The 22612-nt window shown below is 44.9% G+C and overlaps 1 protein-coding gene across 3 annotated transcripts in view; it reads left to right on the top strand.

Moving 5' to 3' along the window:
- Positions 1-22612, top strand: part of CLSTN2 (calsyntenin 2) — a 669035-nt gene that overhangs the window by 510685 nt on the left and 135738 nt on the right. For all 3 annotated transcript variants that reach the window (XM_002759542.6, XM_078354097.1, XM_078354096.1), the window contains one exon: positions 20151-20336. In XM_002759542.6, coding sequence (XP_002759588.1) covers positions 20151-20336 — 186 coding nt within the window. The remainder of the gene's footprint in view (positions 1-20150; positions 20337-22612) is intronic.

Below are 22612 nucleotides of genomic sequence, written 5' to 3'. Positions count from 1 at the left end.
AATCAAGTTAAAGTGAGCATCTAGAATAGATTTACAGGCAAATCTCATGAGATCCCATAGGCAAAGGAACAAAGGTGGCAGTCAGGCATGTCTGGGGCTGAAGAGGCCCTCGCTAAAGCTTTTCAAGTGTATGTCCCAGTTCCCTCTGCAGCTGTCACCTGCCGCCACCCTCCCAAGGAGAAGAACACCCAGGCTCCAGGGGTCAACTGGTCACCTTGCCCCTTCCAAAAGTCAAATGGGTTATCAATCAAATAAACTGAAGATCTGGCTTACATTTTACTACATGAAAGTCACGGATTTCAAATCAGAGGGTCGTCATCCCAAGAAGGTACCCAGATTTGCTTAGGAAAGTGGGCTCAGGGCATTGCCAGAAAGACAGTCAAGGAAGATTCTTGCCCTCAGTTCTCTCTTTCGCTGTCGTGCCAGGGTATCTGAGGTTCCACCATTGCAGTCCCAGTGTTTTATTTTAATAGACAATCCCCCCTGAAAATGAAAATACCTCCTGCAGGAATCATGTGTTAAGCCAGGAGTCAGCAAAGTGTAGCCTACAGGCCAAGTCTGGTTGACCGTCTTGTTTTTGTACAACTGTGAACCAAGAGATGGTGTTTACATTTTAAGTGGTTGAAAAAAGAGAAAAGATATTTCATAAAACATGAAAATTATATGAAATTTTATTATTAATGCACATAGATAAAGATTTACTGGAACACGGCCAAACTCAGTAGTTAGCGTAGTGCCTGTGACTACCCTATAACAGCAGAGCCCAGTCATTTCAACAGAGATTATGTGGCCCTCAAGGCCTAAATATTTACTATTCCCTTTTTTACAGGAAATCTTTTCTGACTCCTGCATGAAGCTCTTGTCATCCTTTGCTGCCTTAGCAGGGAGTGGTTGATTAGATGCATAGCAAAGCCTTGAAAGAATAAGATATCAAATGGACATATTTAGACAGAGGCAAAGAAGTATAAAAGTGCAAAGCAAAGTTCACTGCACGGAGGGCAGGAACATCCTGTGGAGATAAGCAATTGTAGCCCATTTATTAGATAAGGAGAACTTAGAGAAACTGACTTGCCTAAAATCTCACAGCAGTAAACGGTGAGCATGTAATTCAAATTCATATCAGCCTATTCCAAAGGGTATCTTACTGTGTCAGGAGTAAGAAAGGGGATAGAAAAAGGGGGTGGAGAATTTCCAAAGGGGGATGTTAAGAGCTTTGCAAAAGGGTATCTCAGAAAACAGTTTAGAAAGGAAACAGCCTGTATGTCCTCAAGCAACGTATTTAACTTTTCAGTTACTTATCTATAAGATGGTGATGAGACTTACCTGGAAAAGGTAGCTGGAGTTCAATGGATCAATGTGTACACAGCACCCAAGAGGCGCCACAATTCTCCTTTCCTTGATTTAACCAGGTCTAGGGAACCGTTGCCTTGAAATTTCAACTCATTCAAAAATAAACCCAGGCTTGAAGACTGTCCATCTTTCAGATACTATTTGCCTGAAACTAAAATTGCCTCTGATTAAGAGAAGAACAAAGTGGCCCTGAGACTTGGGTTTCAAGCTTCAACCCAAGGAGGCCAGACCCAAGTGTGAATCCTTACACCAGGGCAGGAAGACTCTACTGTTTCCTTAAAGAGAATTCAGCATAAAAAATTACCCATACACCCTTTCATTCAGTAGGACAGCACTGACTCTTTGAGCTTCATACCAGAGGGCTCAACTTCTTCCTCCACCCCCACAGTCTCTTTCCTATCTTCTTGAATCTCCTCTTTATCAATAACCTCTCTTCTCCCTGTCCCCATTTTTAACTTGCCTCTCCTTCCCCTTCATTTTATCTACATTGTTCCACTGGTTCCTTTTGCTCTTTTTCCCCTTTTCTAAGCATATTCCCTGAACCCCACATAGGGGTAGATGATGGGGGAATGGGGTCAGGTGCAAACCGGTGGAGATGGAGCTGGCATGGAGTGAGAAGGGCTGAACCCAACCCTTAGCTCGATCATAATCTAGCCACGGGCTTTACTGACGCTATTTCTCTGGCTGAGATTTGGTTTTCTAACTGTAAATTAAGAATCGTAATCCTTGGGCAAACTATTTTGTAACATTGTTAAGACCGAAAGAGATTCTAGTGTAGAAATGCTTCACAAAATTTAAATCCCTATGTAAATGAATGCTATGATTAAATTGGGAAGAGAGACATTGTCTTGCAAATGAACACACACACACACACACACACACACACACACACACACACAGGAGTACACACATTTAAATCCACAGAATTGAGTAAGGCTGTGTGGCTTAAGCATCATGTCCTGGATTTTTGTATTTAAGATTGGTGGCGCATGCCTATAATCCCAGCTACTCAGGAGGCTGAGGCAGGAGAATCACTTGAACCTGGGAGGTAGAGGTTGCAGTGAGCCAAGATTTCACCACTGCACTCCAGCCTGGGTGATGGAGTGAAACTTTGTCTCAGAAAAGAAAAGGAGATTGGGATGAAAGGGAGACAGCGGGTTGGGGTAGAAAGTGTACAGTCCCACGCGTCCAGGAATCCAGATTTCAGTCCTAGCTAGGCCCTACCTAACTCACTCTGCAGCCTTGGGAAAGTCACTGCTGTTCAGCTTTGGCTTCTCTAAATGTAAGCACCTTTTTTGTAAGGACCAGATGAAAGGCTGACAGCGGAGAGCCTTGCACAGAACCACACAAGGTGGGGCTCAGAGAACAGCAGCGCTTTTCAATTCCCTTTATCTCAATTTAAAAAATCACAGTGGAGTATATTTTCCTCAAATAATTGGAAAAACCATGATTGAGGCCTGAATTCTACTGACTGCAGCAGTGTGACTCCAGGGCAGGTGCTCCAGGGTTTGCAGCTGCTCAGGGATTGCTCAGATTTGCCCGACAAGCAGCAGAGCTCCTGGCAGAGGGCCTCACTGGGGCACTACTCCATAAACAACGACCTGTTTTGACATCACTGACATAGCTGATCATTAAGGGGCAACAAATGGCTCTGGATAGGATGCTGATTTACCTACTCAATGGTATCTTAATGTGCTTAAAGAGCTGCTAGTCGGCTGAGCGCAGTGGCTCACACCTGTAATCACAGCACTTTGGGAGGCAGAGGCAGGTGGATCACCTGAGGTCAGGAGTTCGAGACTAGCCTGACCAACATAGTGAAACCCCATCTCTACTAAAAATACAAAAAATTAGCCGGGCTTGGTAGTGGGCACCTGTAATCCCAGCTAGTCAAGAGACTGAGGCAGGAGAATCACTTGAACCTGGGAGGCAGAGGTTGCAATGAGCTGAGATTGCGCCATTGCACGCCAGCCTGGGCAATAAGAGAGAGACTCCATCTCAAAAAAAAAAAAAAGCTGCTAGTTAAAAGTACCCATGCTTAAGCCTACTTTGACCTGACTCCCCTGTGGCTAAGCCTGGAGGGAAATGAGACTTGGAGGTGTTCTAGGTCCAATAATCTCAGCCCTGAGGGGAAGAGGGGGGCAGACTTCACTCATCCCAAACATTACTCCATAATAATAATAGTAATAATCATGACCACTGACTGAGCACTTACTCTTTGCCAAGCCTTTTCTAAGGGCGTTCATTGCATGCATGTGCTCATTTATTCTTCACCGCACCCTGAAAACAGTTATTTTCCCATTTTGCAGATGAGAACACTGAGGTTAATACACTCACTACACAGCTAGTAATATTGAGGCCAGCTTCATCTGTCTGCAGACATAGAGATCCTCCCCAATTTCCTACAATGCATCTCAAAGAAAAGAACGCTGCCATCTTTTGAGGCCACTGGAAGAAAGCTATTTTTGAGGAAAGTTGTAAAATTAGAACTCTTCCACCATGGTAAAAAGAAAATGTGTCATTGGATAGTAAGGCAGCCTTGAGAGAGGACTATGGCTTGTGGATGATGGAGGTGGGAGGGGCATCACTCTTGTCACTCAGGCCCACCTCTAGGACCTGTCTTCATTCAGGATAACAAGGTCATTCATCACTCAACTTTTGATGACCTCTCAGGGACCACAAGGGGAAAAGCCTTGCCCAACATTATGCTGAGGTGGAACCACAGCTAGAATCAGGTCTCCTGATTCAGAACCCCACATGCTACCTCATCTCCCCATGGACCTGGGTCTGCCCCCGAGCTGCACAGTCAGCCTACTCCCTCTTCCACTGACAGTTCTTTGAAATTTCACAGTGGGCTAGAATGTCTCCGTACAGGAAGTCAGCAGAGGATAGAGCTTCAGAGTGGTGGCTCTGAAGCCAGAAAGACCCAGGTTCAAATCCAGTTCCATTTGACTCAAGGACACTTGACAAGTTAGTTAACCTCTCAGAACCCTCAGACGTGGCGTCTGCAAAGTGAGATTAATAGCAGTACCTATCTCAGAGGGTTGTCACAAGGTAGAACTGTCCCTGGCATGTAGGAATGCCTAAATTAATACCAGCAGTGAGGAATGTGAAGGCAGAGGAGAGTAAGTAGAAGTGACTGAGTGCTTCTGAGAGTCTGGCCAGGCTCTCAGCACTATTTGCTGGACCTTAGGCAAGTCATTTGATATCTCAGCCTCAATTGTCTCATGGGAAAATTCTCTCCTGCTAATCCCTGCTTCTGATGGATGCTGTGCAGGTGGATAACATGTGTAAGAGGCCCACAAAGTGTCTGCTGGATGGCAGCTTCCTTCCTGCTCTCTGCACGACCCAGTGAAGGGCAGCCCCAGCCAGCCTGGGTACCTGTGCCACTATCTGCACACAAACCATACTTGGATTCTCATAATGAGTGTGACCACAGAAAGTGCCCCTCCTCTTCCTGTCACAGTTGTCCTCCTCTCTAAAGTGGGCAGAACAGTGCCCTCTTCTCTCCATGTCTACCTCCCAGGGATCCTAGTGGAGGGAAGAATTGGATGGAGAACCACGAGCTGGCCGAGGTTGGCCTCAGGAGCTCTGGATTCACCCTGTTAAGCGTGGTGTGACCATGAAGTACCAACTCAGGCGCTTGGAGCATTGACCCTACCCTAACCAAGCAGAGGGATAGTTCGGTCCTGGCCCAATCTTTCAAAGCTTCTGCTCAACTCAAGAAACTTCCCCCAGAGCCAGTTTGGCACCTGGCCAGTCCCTGGGAACCATGAGTTGGAGTGGTGATGAGGTGAGGGCAGGAAGGTGAGCAGTTCATTCTAATATAGGGCAGTCAGGGCACTGTCAAGCAAAGCCCAGGGGCTATGACAGCAGAGGTAAGGGGTACCTGGCCAGGTACAGTGACCAAGCTTGAGAAAGCTTCCCCAAGAAGGTAGCACCTAGGCTGAGATCTGAAGGATGAATACATTAGCCAGGTGCCTAAGTGGGTGGGGAAGGGGGCAGTGATGGGAAGGAGCAGGGAATAGCATCTGCAGGAGAGCTTGCTGCTTAACTGCTGCACCTCTGGGGCATTTACATCCACTGTTCTACTCCATGTCTCTGGCTGTATGACTGACAGGAGACAGGCACTTGGGTTGCAGAGACAGGATTTGGAGAAAGGTAAGTGATGGGGTAGATGGACTAGTGTCTTTCTTTCCCCATTTGTTTTCTTTTTCTTTTTTATCTTGAATATATTTTTTGTGTCTTAAAAAATTTTTTAAATTATTTTTAACACTTCTCTGGGTACATAGTAGGTATATATATTTATGGGGTTCATGAGATGTTTTGATACGGGCATGCAAACTGAAATGAGCACATCATGGAGAGTGGAGTATCCATCCCCTCATAAGTATTTACCCTTTGAGTTTCAGTCAGCCGAATTACATTCTTTAAGTTATTTTAAAATAGTCAATTGACTTATTATTGACTATAGTCACCTTCTTGTGTTGTCAGATAGTAGGTCTTACTCATTCTTCCTATTTTTATATCCATTAACCATCCCCACCTACCCCTACCAACCCTGCCACCCTTCCCAGACTTTAATAACCATCCTTCTACTCTCTATATTCATGAGTTCAATTGATTTGATTTTTAGACCTCACAAATAAGTGAGAATATGCAGTGTTTGTCTTTCAGTGCCTGGCTTATTTCACTTAACGATCTCCACTTCCATCCATGCTGTTGCAAATCACTGGATCTCATTCTCTTTTAAGGCGGGATAGTACTCCATTGTGCATATGTACCACATTTACTGTTTCCATTCACTTGTTAACCGACACGTAGGTGACTTCCAAATCTTAGTTATTGTAGACAGTGCTGTAGCAAACACAGGCGTACAGATCTCTCTTCCATACACTGATTTCCTTTCTTTGGGGTATATACCCAGCAGTGGGATTGCCAGATTGTATGGTAGCTGATTTTTTCCTTTGTTGAGGAATCTGCTAAATGTTCTCCGTGGTAGCTGTACTAATTTACATTCCCACCAACAGTGTGTGCGGGTCCCCTTCCTCCACATCCTCGCCGGCATTTCTTATTGCCTGTCTTTTGGATATGGGCCATTTTAACTAAGGTGACATGATAGCTCATTGCAGTTTTGATTTGCATTTCTCTGATGATCAATGGATGTTGAGCACCTTTTCATATGCCTGTTTGCCATTTGTAGGTCTTTTTTTGAGAAATGTCTATTCAAATATTTTGCCCATTTTTTTATCAAATTACTAAAATGTTTTCCTGTAGAGTTGTTTAAGCTCTTCATGTATTCTGACTCCCTCAGTGGCTGCATAATCCCTTGTCAGAGGGGTAGCTCACAAATGTGTTCTCCCATTCTGTGGGTTGTCTCTTCAGTTTGTTGATTGTTTCCTTTGCTGTGCAGAGGCTTTTAACTTGATGTGATCCCATTTGTCCATGTTCGCCTTGGTTACCTGTGCTCGTAGGGTGTTGCACAGTAAATCTTTGCCCAGACTAATCAGTGTCCTGCGGATTCTCCCCAGTGGTTTGTTGTAGCTCTTTTCATAGTTTGAGGTCTTATATTTAAGTCTTTAATTCATTTTGGTTTGGTTTCTGTATATGGTAAGAGATGGGGTCTAGTTTTGTTCTTCTGCAAAAGCATATCCAGTTTTCCCAGCACCAGTTAATGAAGAGGCTGTCTTTTCTACAGTGTGTATTTTTGAAATGTTTGTCAAAAGTGAGTTCACTGTAGATGTGTTCCTGTTGGTTTTTATGAGAGATGTGGTAAGGCTTCCAGTGCAGACCATCAAGTACATAGACCAAACTGTCTAGAGAGATTCTGTGAGCCGGTGGACATAATAACCAGAGTTTGCCTGGCAAAGGGGCAAGGTAGGCCTCCTTGGGGAGAGCCCCTTCTCCCCAGTTTCCATGGAGCCCAGCGAGTCAGGGCCCCTGTGGCCTGGGTGTTCCCTGGTCAGATGAAGAGGGCAGGTCCTGGCCACATGAGCAGCAGTCATGGACAGCAGGGCCCCGGAAGGAGTGGAAGCCAGGGAGACCTGTGTGGCCAATATGGAGAATCTGTCTGCAGCCTCTAAAAACTAATGCATTCTCAGGAGGACTCATTTCTGATGAGTTCTTGGTTGGCAGAGTTTGGTGTTTGGAGTACAATGTGACCTCACTTTCAGCCAGTTTAAGACAAGTATTACTGGTTGGCTACTCTTGTTTTAGTAACCAAGCTCCACTTTAGCTCCACTGGTGGACTGTGCTGAGAAAGCTGTGTTCCCTCTCTGCATTCCCCAGTGCCAGTGTGTGTCTCTGGCCTGAGACTCTGCATCCCTGGTTGCAGCAGCCACCCTCACACAGGCTGAACCAGGCAGGCAAGGAGCAGAGCCCTTCCACCTGCTGGGAGGTTTGGTTAATGACAGCCTCACACATGCTGAATCACCTTTGGTGAGCTTCTAGGGAAATTCAGCTCTCTTTCCAGGCTCTAGATCCAGAAGAAAACATTATAATAACAGTATATTATCCTCATCACAAACTCCAAGGCTTTTGCTCCTCAGGCTCTCAGCCTCCTTGGGTTTTTAACATCCTCACCACCAAATGCCAACAACAAATGCATGGGTGGGGCTCACAGGAGCCCTTTGTGACAGCAGAAAGAGGCTGGCTGGCTGGCTGCCCAGGTGGGCACCTCTAGGCAAGGAAGAAGGATGTATCTCAGGCAAGATTGATGAGCTCTGCATTCTGTTAAGAGAACTTGAGGTAGTAAGTGGCAATTGGGCCACCATGATATTTTTAATGTAATTTTTAAAAATTATAATGTTTTTATGCTCATTTGAAAATGACTTTAAAAAGAATAAACTCAATAAAAATTTCCCATAATTCAGTTAATGCAGTATTGTCAGTATGATGTTGCTTTCTCCCTTTAATACAGTCATGTTCTTTTTCCACTTTACTTTATGTCATATTTATTCCCCCGCAACATAAAGCCTCACTGACCCCCTCAGTGGCTGCATAACGTCCCCTCCTAGAGGTGTATCCAAATGTGCTTGACTGTGGCCTTGCAGTTAGATAGGGCCATGTCATCATCAGATGTCAACATGCTTTCATTTTTCTTTTTAATGCAATGGCAGTTAGTCCAAAATCTTTGAATTTTGACTACCTTTCTTAGGAGTCTCCTTACTAGGCCAAAGTCTGTGGTCCTTTTGAAAACTGAGGTACATTTTGCCAAGCATCTTTCTAACCATTTGTGACAGCATACACTCCTAGCCCTGTCAGGGAGCCACCTTTTCACATTCGGAATCGGGGGTCTCAGTGTATTCGAGGGACTCTGGAGATTTACATTGTATTTCCTGCAGAAGTGAGAACCCGATTTCAGCTTGAGACTCTTGTTCAGTGGCATGGGAAATCCTGTACTCTAGTACCACCTATGATAATGGTCATTAAAAAAAAAAAAAGCTTTGAAACTGTGCAATTGATAGCTTAAAAAGAGGTTTACATAACTAGAATAAGAAAAAGTTTACATAAGCCATATTTTCAAAAAGATTGAAAATATATGTACATGAAAAACTATACCCTTCAATTGTAAAAATTTTCCAAAGCCAAAAATGTAAAGATTCTTAACCACTTCTTCATCTTTATACCAATAATACATTTGTCAAGAGGTTTTTTTTTAATTGCCCGGAAGAAGCTCATGTTTATTGTACATAAGAGAGAAGCGTTTCTGTACTTCCAAGCGAAAGGACTTGGTTGACTGAGTTAATCGATCTTGGGAGGACTGTCTTTCAGACGGGCTGCTTTGAAGTTCCTCGTTTCTGTACCTTGCCAGCATCAGTTCTGCTGGACGTGTTTCTGTTTGGGAGCTGAGAAGGGTGTGAGCTGAGGGTCTTTAGGGTTGAAGAGGCTGGGAGAAAGCTGCAGCTAAGCTTGGCTGGGTCCTGGCTTCTGAACACCACATGGTTCACTTCAGCTTTGGCTGCTGACCCATGGCCCCCAAGAGAGCCAGGGTAAAAGGAAAGGAGGGCTTGGCATAGGCGGTCAAGAGGTGATGCCCAACACTAGCAAGATCAGAGACTTGCTAGGTAATGGAGGCACCACAATGGCATGAGGGAACCACCCAGAATAGGATGGTTTCCTGTCACAGTGTGGGGAAGGCGGAGGGCTGCCGGGAATGGGATGTGGTGTCTCAGAGGCCTGAGCCAGCCATCTCTCCAATGCAGTCTGCTCAGCAGGCTGTCTTTACACAGTCCTTACCTAGTGGCACCAGTTCTCCTGGATGGCAGTGAGAGGCCAGGGAGGAAGGCCTGATATAAGCCTAGGCTTCAGCGAGGGGCTGCCTGCAGCTTCCCAGTTGCTGCCAGAATAAGGCCCTGAAGTCTGTGCCAATGTGCATGACTCTGAGGTCTGCCAGAGAGATGTGAAGCTCTTCTCAGGTCACGGAGCCAGTCATCACAGTGTTGATTTGGGGCCAAATTGTATCCCCTCTGTCATCAGGAAACTGGAAAGAATTTCATGAGCAAGACAAAATTTGACAACAGATTTCTAGTTCTTTCATTTGACATTTATTGAGAATGTCTAGGGGACTAAAAAGGTCGAAAATATATGGAACAATTGAAGCAGTTTTAAATGTAGTTTCAGCATCACACTTGCCCACAGACATTTCAATTCAGGTGGATGGGGGGTGTGCATGCATACAACACATAGCACACACGGGCAAATGCACACGCACACACACACGCCATGTCTCGAATCCTTCCCATTTTAATACCTAGCAGCCTATCCTTTGGCAACTGGCTGGAGCTGAGTAGATGACTGATAAGAAAAGTGTACCATCCTACGTGGGAATTGGAGTGTGCATGTCTATTTGTCTGGGTGTATATGTGTGTTCTGATTTTCATACCTCTGCTCACTCATTTCATTGTTATTTGTTGGGCACTTTTATGTCCCAGGCATTGAACAGTGATGTACAAGACATGCTCCTGAGTGGGAATGGGACATAAAGGAATAAGTAAATTCTCAGGGAGAGTGGGGGCTGGGGTAGAGATTGGGGGAACCCATCAAGGTGAGGCCAATACCAATAAGACTTCCTTTACAAAGTCACCTGTGAGATGAGATGTGGATGAAGAGAAGGACCAGCCCTAGGAAGGTCAGGGACCGAGTACCCAGGCAGGGGAGCAGCAACAGCCACAGCCTTGAGGCTTCACTGAGGATATGGCACAGAAATATGTATCCTTCCCCACTTTACTGTAGTAGTTAATTATATCTTCTTAATAGGAATTAAAAGGTAATAAAATGTTCTTGTGAAAATAAAATACAGTAAATGGAAAAGGGTCAGTAATAAAGGAAAAGGGGATTCTTTATATTTGTAATTGAGTTCAGAGAATTCATGTTTTGTTTCTTTTTGAATGGTGCCTGTGTATAATTGTTTTTAATTGGAGAAGAAAAAGCCACATAACTTAATGCTCAAAAATGTATGCACCTATTATGTGTCAGGTACAGGGCTAAGTGGTTTGCATTTATCATCTCATCTAAACCCTATAAAAAACTCCCAGGTAATGATATTATGAATGTTTGCATGAGTAAACACACAGAAAAAAAAATGGCTTGCTCACAGTACACGATACCAAGTGGCAGAGCTGTAATTCACATCCAGATCTGACTCCAAAGCCCTGATTTCTACCACTTATGCTCTCTGGCCTCCTTTGGGTGCAATGAATTAATGTCCCCATTCTATAGAAGAAGAAAGTGAGGCTCAAAAATGTTAAAGAATATGCCTGGCTGGGGGTGGTGGCTCACGCCTGTAATCCCAGCACTTGGGAAGCTGAGGTGGGCAGATCACCTGAGGTCAGGAGTTTGAGACCAGCCTGGGCAACATGGTGAAATCCCGTCTCTACTTAAAAAAAAAAAAAAGCATGCTCACGGTTACTCAGCTGGTAAGCTGGATCAGCTGCATAATTTGTGGGTCCCAGTATGAAATGGAAACAAGGCCCCTTGTTTTAAAATGATTAAGAATGTTAAGATAGCCACAGCAGAGCATTAAACCAAGCAAGCGGCCCTTCTGAGCATGAAACTGGTCCTAGGGTCAGCTCCTCACCACCCCCACCTCCTTCCAGCTGAATTTCCAATCTGATGGCTGTAGAGCCATAATAGCAGTTGATGAAATGTAAAAAGAATATGAATTCCTAAAGGCAAGAAGCAAGACATTCTTTTAGGTTTTGACTTAGAACCCTGACACAAGTGCTGGCTCTGTACCAGCTGGCTGTGGGATCGTCAGTAAGTGACTCACCCTCTCCAGGTCAGGTTTCCTCTCCTGTAAAGGAGGGTACCATTCTCTCACAGAAGTTTGAGTACCCAGACCTAGGAGATCCAGAAAGAGTCCTTTCCTTGTCTCTCCTGAGAGCATGATTTGCAAGAAAGAACCACAATTTGGAAGCCTAATAAGACAGCCCGTGTTTCTTTTTTTGTTTTGTTTTGTTTTGTTTTTTTCAGAATTTTACTTTGAAATTACCATCTTGTTTTTTTCACATATGTAAGTGGTTCAGCATCCCTCTAAAATAAGTAAACTTCACCTGAATGTCCAAATTACTCTTACACCTCTTAAAATCCTGACTTGGCTGGTGATTCCATTATCTATCTGACAATAAAATGGAAAATATACCAAAGGTTATATCATGTGGGTGGCATGCTATAAATCAGGATCATATGATTCAAGTTTACATTTGAAATTTAGAAATAAATAAGCTATAGAATTACCAAACCTTTTTAGAAAAATGTCTAAATCTGTAATTGTAGTTTCTTATTAATTCTCACCCTATATAACCCAAACAATAATCTCTTTATTTATTTTTCTTATTATACTTTGAGTTCTGGGGTACATGTACAGAACGTGCAGGTTTGTTACACAGGTAATAGCCCATGTTTCTTAAATACTCAATGTACGTCAGGCACTCTGCTAACCACTTCCCATTGATCATTTTACTTAGTGATCACATCTCCATGAGATGTAGTTGTGCTGTTCTCCCACTCTGAAGATGAGAAAACTGAGGCACAGAGAGGTAACTTGCCCAAAGTGCAGCTGGTAGGCAGGGAAGGCAGGGTCTGGAGCCAGGCATCTGACCCCTCACTGCCAGCCTTTGCACCCTACTATCTAAGTGACACTTGGTCCTACCCAGTGTTGGGTCTTGAGGAACTTATCCCTAGAGGCCATGCAGAGAAGGGAGAGAAGGCAAATCTCAGAAGTCACTCCCTTCCACAAAGGCCTTGAAGCGTCTGTTTCTGACACTCTAAAGAACCTACTCCATGGTGCAGCACCCACGGTCCTTGTCATCTGGCCCCAAAATGCCTCACCCCACACCAGGGACCCATGAGGCTCTCTGGAGCCCCACATATGTCTGTACCTTCTGGGGCACGGCAGCGCTGGGTTGTACACTCAGAGGCGGGGGTACTATTCATATCATTTCCATCTGAATGGCACCACTTGAACCTGGAGCTATACAGACACCAGGCCCTGATGAAGACATCCTGGAGTTCTCTTCTGCCCTCTGGCATTCCCCTCATTCTGCAAAGCTGTATTAACCATGTCTTTTATTTTCTATTATATGTTCTGGTGGTGTGGCATCTGAGGGCCTTACTGACCGCAGAGGAACTGCACCTCTTGGGGTTAGCTGATTCCTAGAGATCATAAACAACTCAGGCTCTCCCTTTTCATATGCACTCCACCCAATCTGGAGCCCACACCCCCAAACATCCCTTACTGGGGCTCTCACACTCTGGGACACCATTCACCTGCCCTAATCACCCCAGAGTCAGATGCCAGGCAACTATGTCCAAGAGCTGGCTGGAATTACTCAAACTAGTGAATCTTAAAATGCTTGCCCTGCCTTACCTGTCTCTTTCCATGGAAGCCACAGTAAAGCATTGTGCCCACAGTTTCTCGCCCTCCTTCCGCCTCCTGGTTGACTCTGGTCCTTCTCTGCCCACGCCCCTGCCTGTGGTGTGGCGTTCTCCCTCCCCTAGATATCTGTGAGTATAACAAACTCTTTTCACTGGCAACTGTATCCTGATCTGTGGTCCTGGCCTTACCATACTTATATAATAATAAAACCTATATTAAAACAGATGCCCAGCTATCTTCCTTCAGAAAGCGTCCTTTGAGTGCCCTCATCAGCATACATTACCCCTTCCTCTCTGCTCCCTGGAGTCTGTTCTTTGTTTGCCTTAAAGCTGGCTATGTGCCTGCCCCTGCCTGACTGAAATCCTTTGAGTTAGGATAATAGCTGATACTCCTCCCAAGCCTAGGGCTCTGCCTGGCACATCATATCTGGTAACAACAGCCCTTCATTCTTGGTGCTTCACATACCTTCTCTCCAATTCCCAAAGCAACTCTGCAAGGTAGATTTTCTCATTCTACAGATGAAAAGAATGAGGCTCAGTGAGGTTTGGTGATTTACCCAAAACCACATGGCCAAGCAGCTGCAAAGCCAGGGTTAAAACCTGAATCTGTTCAGTTGTATGGTTAACAGTCTTGAATTTGACTGAATAGACTTGAAGTAAACTTCAGTGAATTGAAGTTAATTCCCCTTGGTGTGGCCCTGTCAGCGGTGACACCTGCACGGGTTGATCTAGGGGTAGCTATCAGGAGTATTCTGCTGTTCTGGAAATGAACGCCAGGACTAACCCAGCTGCTGAATGATGACTCCGAAGCAGTCTGGATACTTCACACCCTCACTAAACATCCTACTTATGGCTCCTTACTGGCTCTGAGGTTAAATCCAAACCTGTTATCCGGCATTCATCATCTGACATTCATTTACCCCTCCAGCCCATCCCTGCTTCTTGACCCACCCCAATTCAGATGCACTGGATGGTCAATGGGGATGACAGCGCTCACTGCCAAGCAAAGGTGGTACCCTCCAGGAGAAGGGGAAGTCCCTTGGTGCCCAAATCAAAGCCACTCATCCCTTAGGGAAATTCCTAAAAGATGGCAAATAGTGAATGCCTGCAGATCCTGGCAGCAATGTCAGCTGACTGAACAATTCCTGTTGTGGGGTATCCCATTCCCATCCCTCTCACTCCCCAGAATCCTAATGTCTGGCCACTCACTCTGTGTGAATCCAGCAATTCCCTAGAAATGCTGATGCTTCTCCAGCCATTGGAAGCTGAGACCAGGAAGAACTGGAGGCTCCTGTCCTCAGTTAGGGAGGAAGCGTGTCTTTGCCACACCTGCCTCTTTCCCTTTTATTCTTCTGCATCATTTCTGACCACAGAATAGGAACAATGGACTGAACATCTTAGATTACGAGAGCCCCAAAGCCTAGGCTTTCCAGAAGTCTTAGATTAGCTTTACTCCTGCTCTAAGCATCTCATAGGAAAGTTCCAACTGGTTAATGTCCTCCTGATAAGAAAACACAAGTTACCCAAACGTAGAGGTAGTTATAAGAAAATCATCATCTTTCTAAATTCTTAATCCACAAAGAAGGAGTTTAAGTCCTGATAGCTTTTTCAGGAATACTTACTGGGTAATTTAGGCCCAATTATTAAAACAGCAGCAGGCTTCTCCCTTTCTCACTTAAGAAAAAAATTGAACCACAATTCATAAGGTAGTCTCCTGGCCCTTTATAAACTAGAAAGATTTAGTTTCCAAGCAGGACAATTCAGAGAAGTTTGAGATGCTTCTGAACCAATGAGTGGGCTATTCCCATGCTGAGCCTTCATGGGAAGGCCTTTATGTTAGGCCCTGAGCCTGGCACATCTCCTGCTACCATAAGCTCAGGAGGGGATATAATTTTCTCCAATCTGCAGCGGGAGCAATGGAGGCTATGAGATGGCAGCAGCTTTGCTAGATTCACATGACTCGGATTTGGCAGGGGTGAGATTCAAGTCTGGATTTCTGCAGTCTTCAGTGTCAGAGCAAACCTCCAGCCCCATAAGCTGCCCTCAAGGTCAGGCACTGATGAAACCGACAACACTCTTTGATCTTTTACCGTCACTGGGATTATCACTGTTTTTAAAAAAGGTGTCAGCATAAATTGAATGTTAAACAGGAATCTGTAAAAATTATGGTTGTTTCAGTTCTGGCAAATCCGCAGAATAGTAGAGAAGCTTTTGTAAAAAAGCTATGTGGCCCATAATCCCAGCACTTCAGGAGGCCAAGGTGGGTGGATCATCTAAAGTCAAGAGTTAGAGATCAGCCTGGCAAACATGGTGAAATCCCATCTCTACTAAAGATACAAAACTTAGCCAGGCATGGTGGTGGGTGCCTGTAATCCCAGCTGCTAGGGAGGCTGAGGCAGGAGAATCGCTTGAACCCAAAAGGCAGAGGTTGCAGTGAGCTGAGATCACACCACTGCACTCCAGCCCTGGGCAACAAGAGCAAAACTCCATCTAAAAAAAAAAAAAAAAAAAAGCTAGGTGGCCTTTGGCAAGTTACACCAATTCTTAGCCATGGTTTTCTCATTTGTACAATTAAGATAACATTCCTCCACTGGGCTCCTGAAAGGATTAAATGAAAGGATACATACAAAAGTGCTTGGCACCTTATTAGTGCTTAGTCACTGATTTCCTCTTATTTTTTGCAATAAATGTTATTGAATGAACAATTTACCAATATATCTATTGGACATGTTTGTTGTGTTCAGTGCTAAAATGACTCTGCATGTAATCCCCCCCAAAATCCGGAGTGGTAGATACAAACTTTACAGAGGGGAAACTGAGGCATAGTGAGCATAAGTGATTTGCCCAAAGTTACACAGCAAGTGGTAAGTGTGGGATTTAAACTCAGGTATGCTGAATTAAACATTCATACTTTTAAGAACCGTGCTATCCTACCCTCAGGAGATGAGGAGGGACAGACATTTCATGTGGTAAAGGCTGAACTTGATGAGTTGCCTTTTGCTCTTTTAACCCCACCCCAACTCCTTCTTGGAAAACAGAAGATGTTTGTGTGAGCATGTCACTCTCTCAAGGACACTGCTCAGAAAGCTTCATCGATTTCTTTTACTATATGGTTGCAATTTTGCCTGCTCCTCATAAACCCTCAGAAACAAGCCTCTTGAGGTCACCAAAGCAACTGGCAATTGTGATGTTGCTAAAACTCTTTTATACCTGATTTCTCCCTGGTGGTTAGAGAGGGCCCTGCCCTGCCCGCTCCAGGGTGAGAGAGGGGATGAAGACTCTATGGGGTTGTGCTTCCTGGTTTTCCCTTCAAGATTTACTGACTTGTTTATTTTCACTCCTTTTAAAAAAGGTTTGAGGTGGAATTTCTCATCATAGATAACCACCAAAATATCTAGATGAGAAAGAGAAGTCTGCAGCCTCTGCTGCATAAAGGGAATCAATGAGGAGGGTGTCATGGGTTTCTCCAGAGAAGGGACTGTGACCAGAGGGGAGGTATTGTGGGAGGGCTCTCCTACACTAGCAGAAGGATGAGAACCTCAAGACTGGTGCTGTGGGGTACACACCAAGCTCCCATTCCCAGAATAAAGCTGCTTTCTCCATTTTTAATTTACAGAAAGGGGGAATATGTGGAGGGTTTGGGGAGAGAGGAGAGATAGATGGTTCTGTGTAGAGAAGCTACAGATAGTTCAGCAGGGTGAAGATGCAGACAGATGGGGTCAGTTCCAGAGAAGCTGGGAACAAGCCATGGATTTTGTCTGCAGTTCAAGGAGTACTACCGAGGCAGCAATCAAGCTGACATGTCTGGGGCTCCCCAGATCCAGCCAGCAAATATTTGCTGTCAAAAAATAGCCTTAGGATTCTGTCACAGTTTCTACCACTAGTGAGCGTTGTTTTTGTTGTTGTTGTTGTTGTTTTTGTTTTTTTGTTTTTTTTGAGATGAAGTCTCTCTCTGTCACCCAGGCTAGAGTGAAGGGTGTGATCTCGGCTCACTGCAACCTCTGCCTCCTGGATTCAAGCAGTTCTCCTGCCTCAGCCTCCCAAGTGGCTGGGATTACAGGCGCCCACCACCACACCTGGCTAATTTTTTTTTTTTTTTTTTTAAGTAGAGACAGGGTTTTGCCATCTTGGCCAGGCTTGTCTCGAACTCCTGACCTTAGCTGATCCACCAACCTCAGCCTTTCAAAGTGCTGGGATTACAGGCATGAGCTACCACGTTCAGCCATGAGCATCTTCTCTGTGCCAGGCACTGACGAGCACCATGAGGCCTCAGAGGCACCGTGAAGCTTGGAGTCTAACGCTGCAGTCTAATGTTGAAAATACTGTAGGAGCATGAAGGAGAGAGGGCATCTACCTTGACTGGAGAAATCCCAGAAGGCTGCATGGAGGACATGGCAAGAGGGATGGTGATAGAAAAGGAACCCCAAATAGGAGAAACAGCACAATCAAATACACAGTGGCATGAAACATTTTGTACCTAGGATACTACGCAGCTGGCCGTGTGTATGGATGGCTTCTTATAGCGCTATGACTAGATACACCAGACAAAAAGCCACCTTTTGCTCTAGTGGTTTGTCCTTAGGATTGCACTTGTGGCATTTGGAGAATGGGCTGCAGCACCTTCATGATCTCATCCTCTGGGAGAGGATGGGCCAATCCAGACACAGCGCCTAAAGACTATGAGGAAAATAAATGACAAATAATTGGGGATATTCTCCTTTAAAATTAGTCCCTCTCATCCAAATATCCTCTCATTGTAATTACCCTAGGGATGAATTTCACAACTGTAATGTGCAATCTTACTTCTGACACACTCTGAAAAAAACCCCATAAAGGACAGCTGGTGACCATGGGGACTCAGAGCTAAACTCAGAGTTCAAAGGATCTGAGATGTGTCCGAGTTGCCATGCGGGGGGTGGGCTAGGGGGGAGTTGTCTTTGTCCTCACCAGGGAACAACATTGATCAGGGCCCCTACTCCATGTTATTCACACATTTTCACATTCAATCCTTACCTCAATACTATAAGGTCAGTGCTATGCTCCCCATTTTCTTGATGAGGTGCCTGAGGCTTAGAGACCTTTAGCAACCTGCTCAAGAACTTCCTGACCTTACAAAGCCAAGCCAAGATTTATTGCTGCATCTGCTTCACACATGCTTCCCTGAGCCTTCCTCCAATGCATTCATTTGTCCTTGATGTTCTGGCCTCAGCACAGAGGGGAACTCTCAAGCTAAAGGAGCCCCTCTTTATCACTGGCTTTTCTTTTCATAGCATTTACTCCTCTCTCTGCCAGAGCAACCCGGGCTTATTCATCACCTGCTGCTCTCCCTAGGCTCTTGACTTGTTCACTGCTGTACCCTTGGTACTCCAAGCAGAGCCTGGCACACAGAAACAAACCCTGAACAAATGGTTGCTCGGTGAACAGAGCCATCTGGCTAGCCCCGAAGCCCAGCCTCCTCCAAGGTACTGGTATCACCATGGTGGCGCCAGTGGCCCACTGGGAACAGAGGAGCCTTCTGGTAACTGTAGCCCCACCCTGGGTCCCACCATGCAGGACGTTCTGAGTGTCTCATGGGTGAGGTCAGGCAACTTTATAGATTTTTATTTCTACTTCAGCAAAGAGATATCAACTAGCAATGCTCTACGTGACGAACATTTGGGATTAGTAAACTAATAGCGCCCATAACTCACATTGCTTGATGACTCAGAATCACTCTTCTGCACAAGTCTGGCTGAGGATGGCTGCGCAGCCATCCCAGACATGTGTCTTTGCAGAGCACAGGATGCCTGCTGTGGTGGGCAAACACACATCATCGGTCACTGGGAGCCTGCCTTGAGTCCGCTCTGACTTTCAGGTGCTGCTGTTATTACATCAGTCAGTTCCTGTGTACATGCCCTCACAGCGGTTGTATGTGCTGATTGCTCTGTTCTTGCAAGGTGCCGTTTTAATTGTGATTTTGTTCCTCTCTAATGTTTTATCATATCCAAATTATTTTTTCACTAAAAAGCAGTGACAACACCATGAGACCTACTTCAGTGAGTCATAGTTCCAAATGTCTGAGATTCCTTTCACCCTACTTCGTGACCTCAGGAAATCCTTGAACAACCATGCTTTCTTTTGTTTTATAACAAGACACATGCCTTCCTAAAAATGACCACGTGAGGCAAAGTTGGAAAATGGGGTGAGAGGCACAACACTAAAAAATGTCATCAGTGGCACATTAAAAAAAAGAAAGAAAGAAAGAAAGAAAACATTAGCACAGTATTACAGAAGTACCACAGTAAGTGTGGCACCTTACCTTTAAGAGATCTGATGTTTGCCTGTGAAATGAATGTAAGAAGGGCTGGGTTGCCTCTCCCAGATACTGAAATAATCTGTCCTTCAAACCCCCATGACACAAATTTACCTATATAACAAACCTGCACATGTATAACTAAACCTAAAGCAAAAGTTAAAAAAAATAAATTTTGAGATACTAAAAAAAAAAAAAAAATTGGGGGTGGTGGGCGTTGCCTCTGGTGTGTTGTTGGGAAGTCCTCGAAGGAGTATCTGGGAAAGAAATGAAAAGTTGTAACTGTAGGCAAGGACGGGTATGGCTCTAACCTCATAACACATGGTGAACTCAGTAGCTAGTATATGTCTGAGGGTGTGACCACCTGTGTGTGCATGTGCCTGTGCATGTTCTGTGTATTCCTACGTGGCTCAGTGCAGCCAGGTGCCGTTTTCTGTATTTTCCTAGTATTTCTCAGGGAGGAAGTCTTGCATAAGCAAATGTAAAATTCCCATTATTCCCAAATTGTTCCCTGATATCTGATATATTTGTGGGGGCAAATAATTTATTGGAACAAATTCACATTTCCAAAAGAAACGTTCCAGCAGAACTGACTGCTCCTGATTTACTTTGAATCCTTTCCTTGTTTATTTAGACTGGACCAAAAGGATTGAGTACCAGCCCGGCTCCGGGAGCATGCCCCTGTTCCCCAGCATCCGCCTGGAGACGTGCGATGGAGCTGTGTCTTCCCTCCAGATCGTCGCAGAGCTGCAGACTAATTACATTGGGAAGGGCTGTGACCGGGAGACCTACTCTGAGAAATCTCTTCAGAAGTTATGTGGTAGGTTTTTCCCTTTGGAGATTTTTTAAATTAATTGCTTTTAAATGATGTATACCAAAAAAGCACATCTTATTATCTTAGCAAAGAATCAACTCTCCACCCCAGACTCAGTATATGTAAGTCCTAGATGGACTTTAAATTTACTTATGGCAGGAGTGTAGGGGTTTTGATACTAAACTCCCGACTCAGACTCCATGTATTAGTTATATAGCTTTGGGCAAGTGACATGGTAAAGCAAAGACTGTTCTTCTTTGGTAAAACAGGGATTGAATGGCACCATGTGTTCAAGAGCACCTAGGACAGGGCTCAAAGAGATACGAGTTCCTTTCTGCCCCGCTGTTTAGAAAGAGTTACCAGACCACACCCAGTACGTAGAGTTAGTAGTGTCAGTCAGCTGGGAAGAGATTGGTCCCCTCCCCAAAGCACCAGGTGTATAATTTGTGAGGCCCAAGGCAAATGAAAATTGGGGGCTCTTGTTCAAAAATTAACAAGAGTGTTAAAACAGAGACAGCAAAGCATTAAACCAACTGTACACAACTAAGCATTGGGCCCTATGTGACTACTCAGGTGGTTACTGACAAAACTGGTCTCGCCAAAGACGGAATCTGTACCTATTCAGTAGCACGAAGCCAGTACCCCAAACCAAAAGTGAGTGTCCAGCAGTGCAGGCTTTATTCAATGGCCATGGAATTGAGAAGCAGGAGCATAGCCAATGAGTGAGGGTGAGGGGCTTAAAATACAGGCTTTCTCTAATGAAGGAATCGGCATGAAAAGCAAAGGGAAGAAGATTCATGTCTTTTCCAGACATGGGTGGTGAACCTCCTGGAACCAGTAGTACTGCCTCCTTTTTGGTCCTTTTACAGCTTCTTCCAGTCATTGTCATGGCAATTGTCAACTGTCATGGTGCTGGTGAAAGTATCATTTAGCATGGAAATGAGATTATCATGAAGCCTGAGGTCTTTTTGAGGTCGTTTGGTGGACTGTCTTAGTTCTATGTATCAGTCTTAGCTGGTCTGGTTGCAAAGGGAACTTTTTATCATAGGCATTCTGTTTGTTAAAGATCAGCAAAGTTAGGACAGGGGAGAAATTCAGCTCTGTCACATAGTCATTCCCCCTCGGAACAAGGTCACATGCCCATGAAGCTGAGCCTGGCTGCCCGCAGCAGAGAAGAGCTTGGGGTAAGGGTGAAGGTGGGCAAGGGAAGATATTCACTTGTGAGGGACAGAGAGGGCTTATTGTCATTTGGCTGTGAGATGGCGCCACAAGAAAGGTGGCAGAGCAGGAGTGAAGAAACAGAACTGACAGAGGGGTGCTATGAAAGGTGGATATGGAGGAAAGCCAGCTTCCCTGAGCACCTGCTGTACATGCCCTGCCAGCCTCTTCACATGCATTATTTTATTCCGTTCTCCCATCTTCACCATGGGGAGGATGTCAGCCACCTCATTTTAGAGATGAAAAATTTGAGCGCCAGAGAGTGAAAATGACTTGTCTAAGGTCACACAGATAGAAAGCAACAGAGCCAGGATTGGAAAATAAGTCTGTCTGAATCATGGGCATTTTAGCTCAGTATCCACTAAGGCTATCCATCCAGGCCTCTGGAACCGGAATGTAAATCTCTCAGGGGAGCCTCTGGAATGAGAGAAAGAGTATCTCATAAGGCGAGAAGCACCTCATGTGCATTTTAAGTCAGACTGTTGGCATGTTGATGGGCCTCCTTCACCCCTCCTCCTGCACATAATTCATTTCTTCTTTATTCTCTCCCAAAATACTCAGGAACTCACACTGGACTCTCCAGCTGTGTTTGGGGGCGCTTAGGAAAGGGCTTACTCTTAAACTGGGCTTGTATTTGGAGGTAACTGCATCTCCTCCAAAAGAAAGGGAGGCTGTGAATGCACAGTCTAGCCTGCCGTCCTCCATGGTGGGCCTCTCCACTACTATTTTTGGGGCAGGTTTTCTCCCTCAGCTTTCATACACACACACACACACACTCACACACCAATGCACATATACACAGATACACACAACCACACACACACCCCTTCATCCACACTGTTCTAACCCAAGGAACTAAGTAAAACTATTTAGAACTGAATGTGAAATAAACCCTGCTTGGTATTGTCATGGTCCATTTATCTTGTCACCTGGCTGGCAGCGAAGGCCTGTGGGACTGCAGACCTCTCCAGAATGATGCAGTAGGTCGGAAAATCACCACAACTTCAGTATTCCACAGAGCTCTTGCAAAAATGGTTGTAAGGGATCTGCAGTATTCAGAAAAC

Source organism: Callithrix jacchus, chromosome 17, assembly GCF_049354715.1.
Source record: "Callithrix jacchus isolate 240 chromosome 17, calJac240_pri, whole genome shotgun sequence".
In the NCBI taxonomy this organism is placed as follows: Eukaryota; Metazoa; Chordata; class Mammalia; order Primates; family Cebidae; genus Callithrix; species Callithrix jacchus.
The sequence above is the reverse complement of the archived record's forward strand: the minus strand, read 5'-3'. Positions and strand labels throughout refer to the sequence as shown.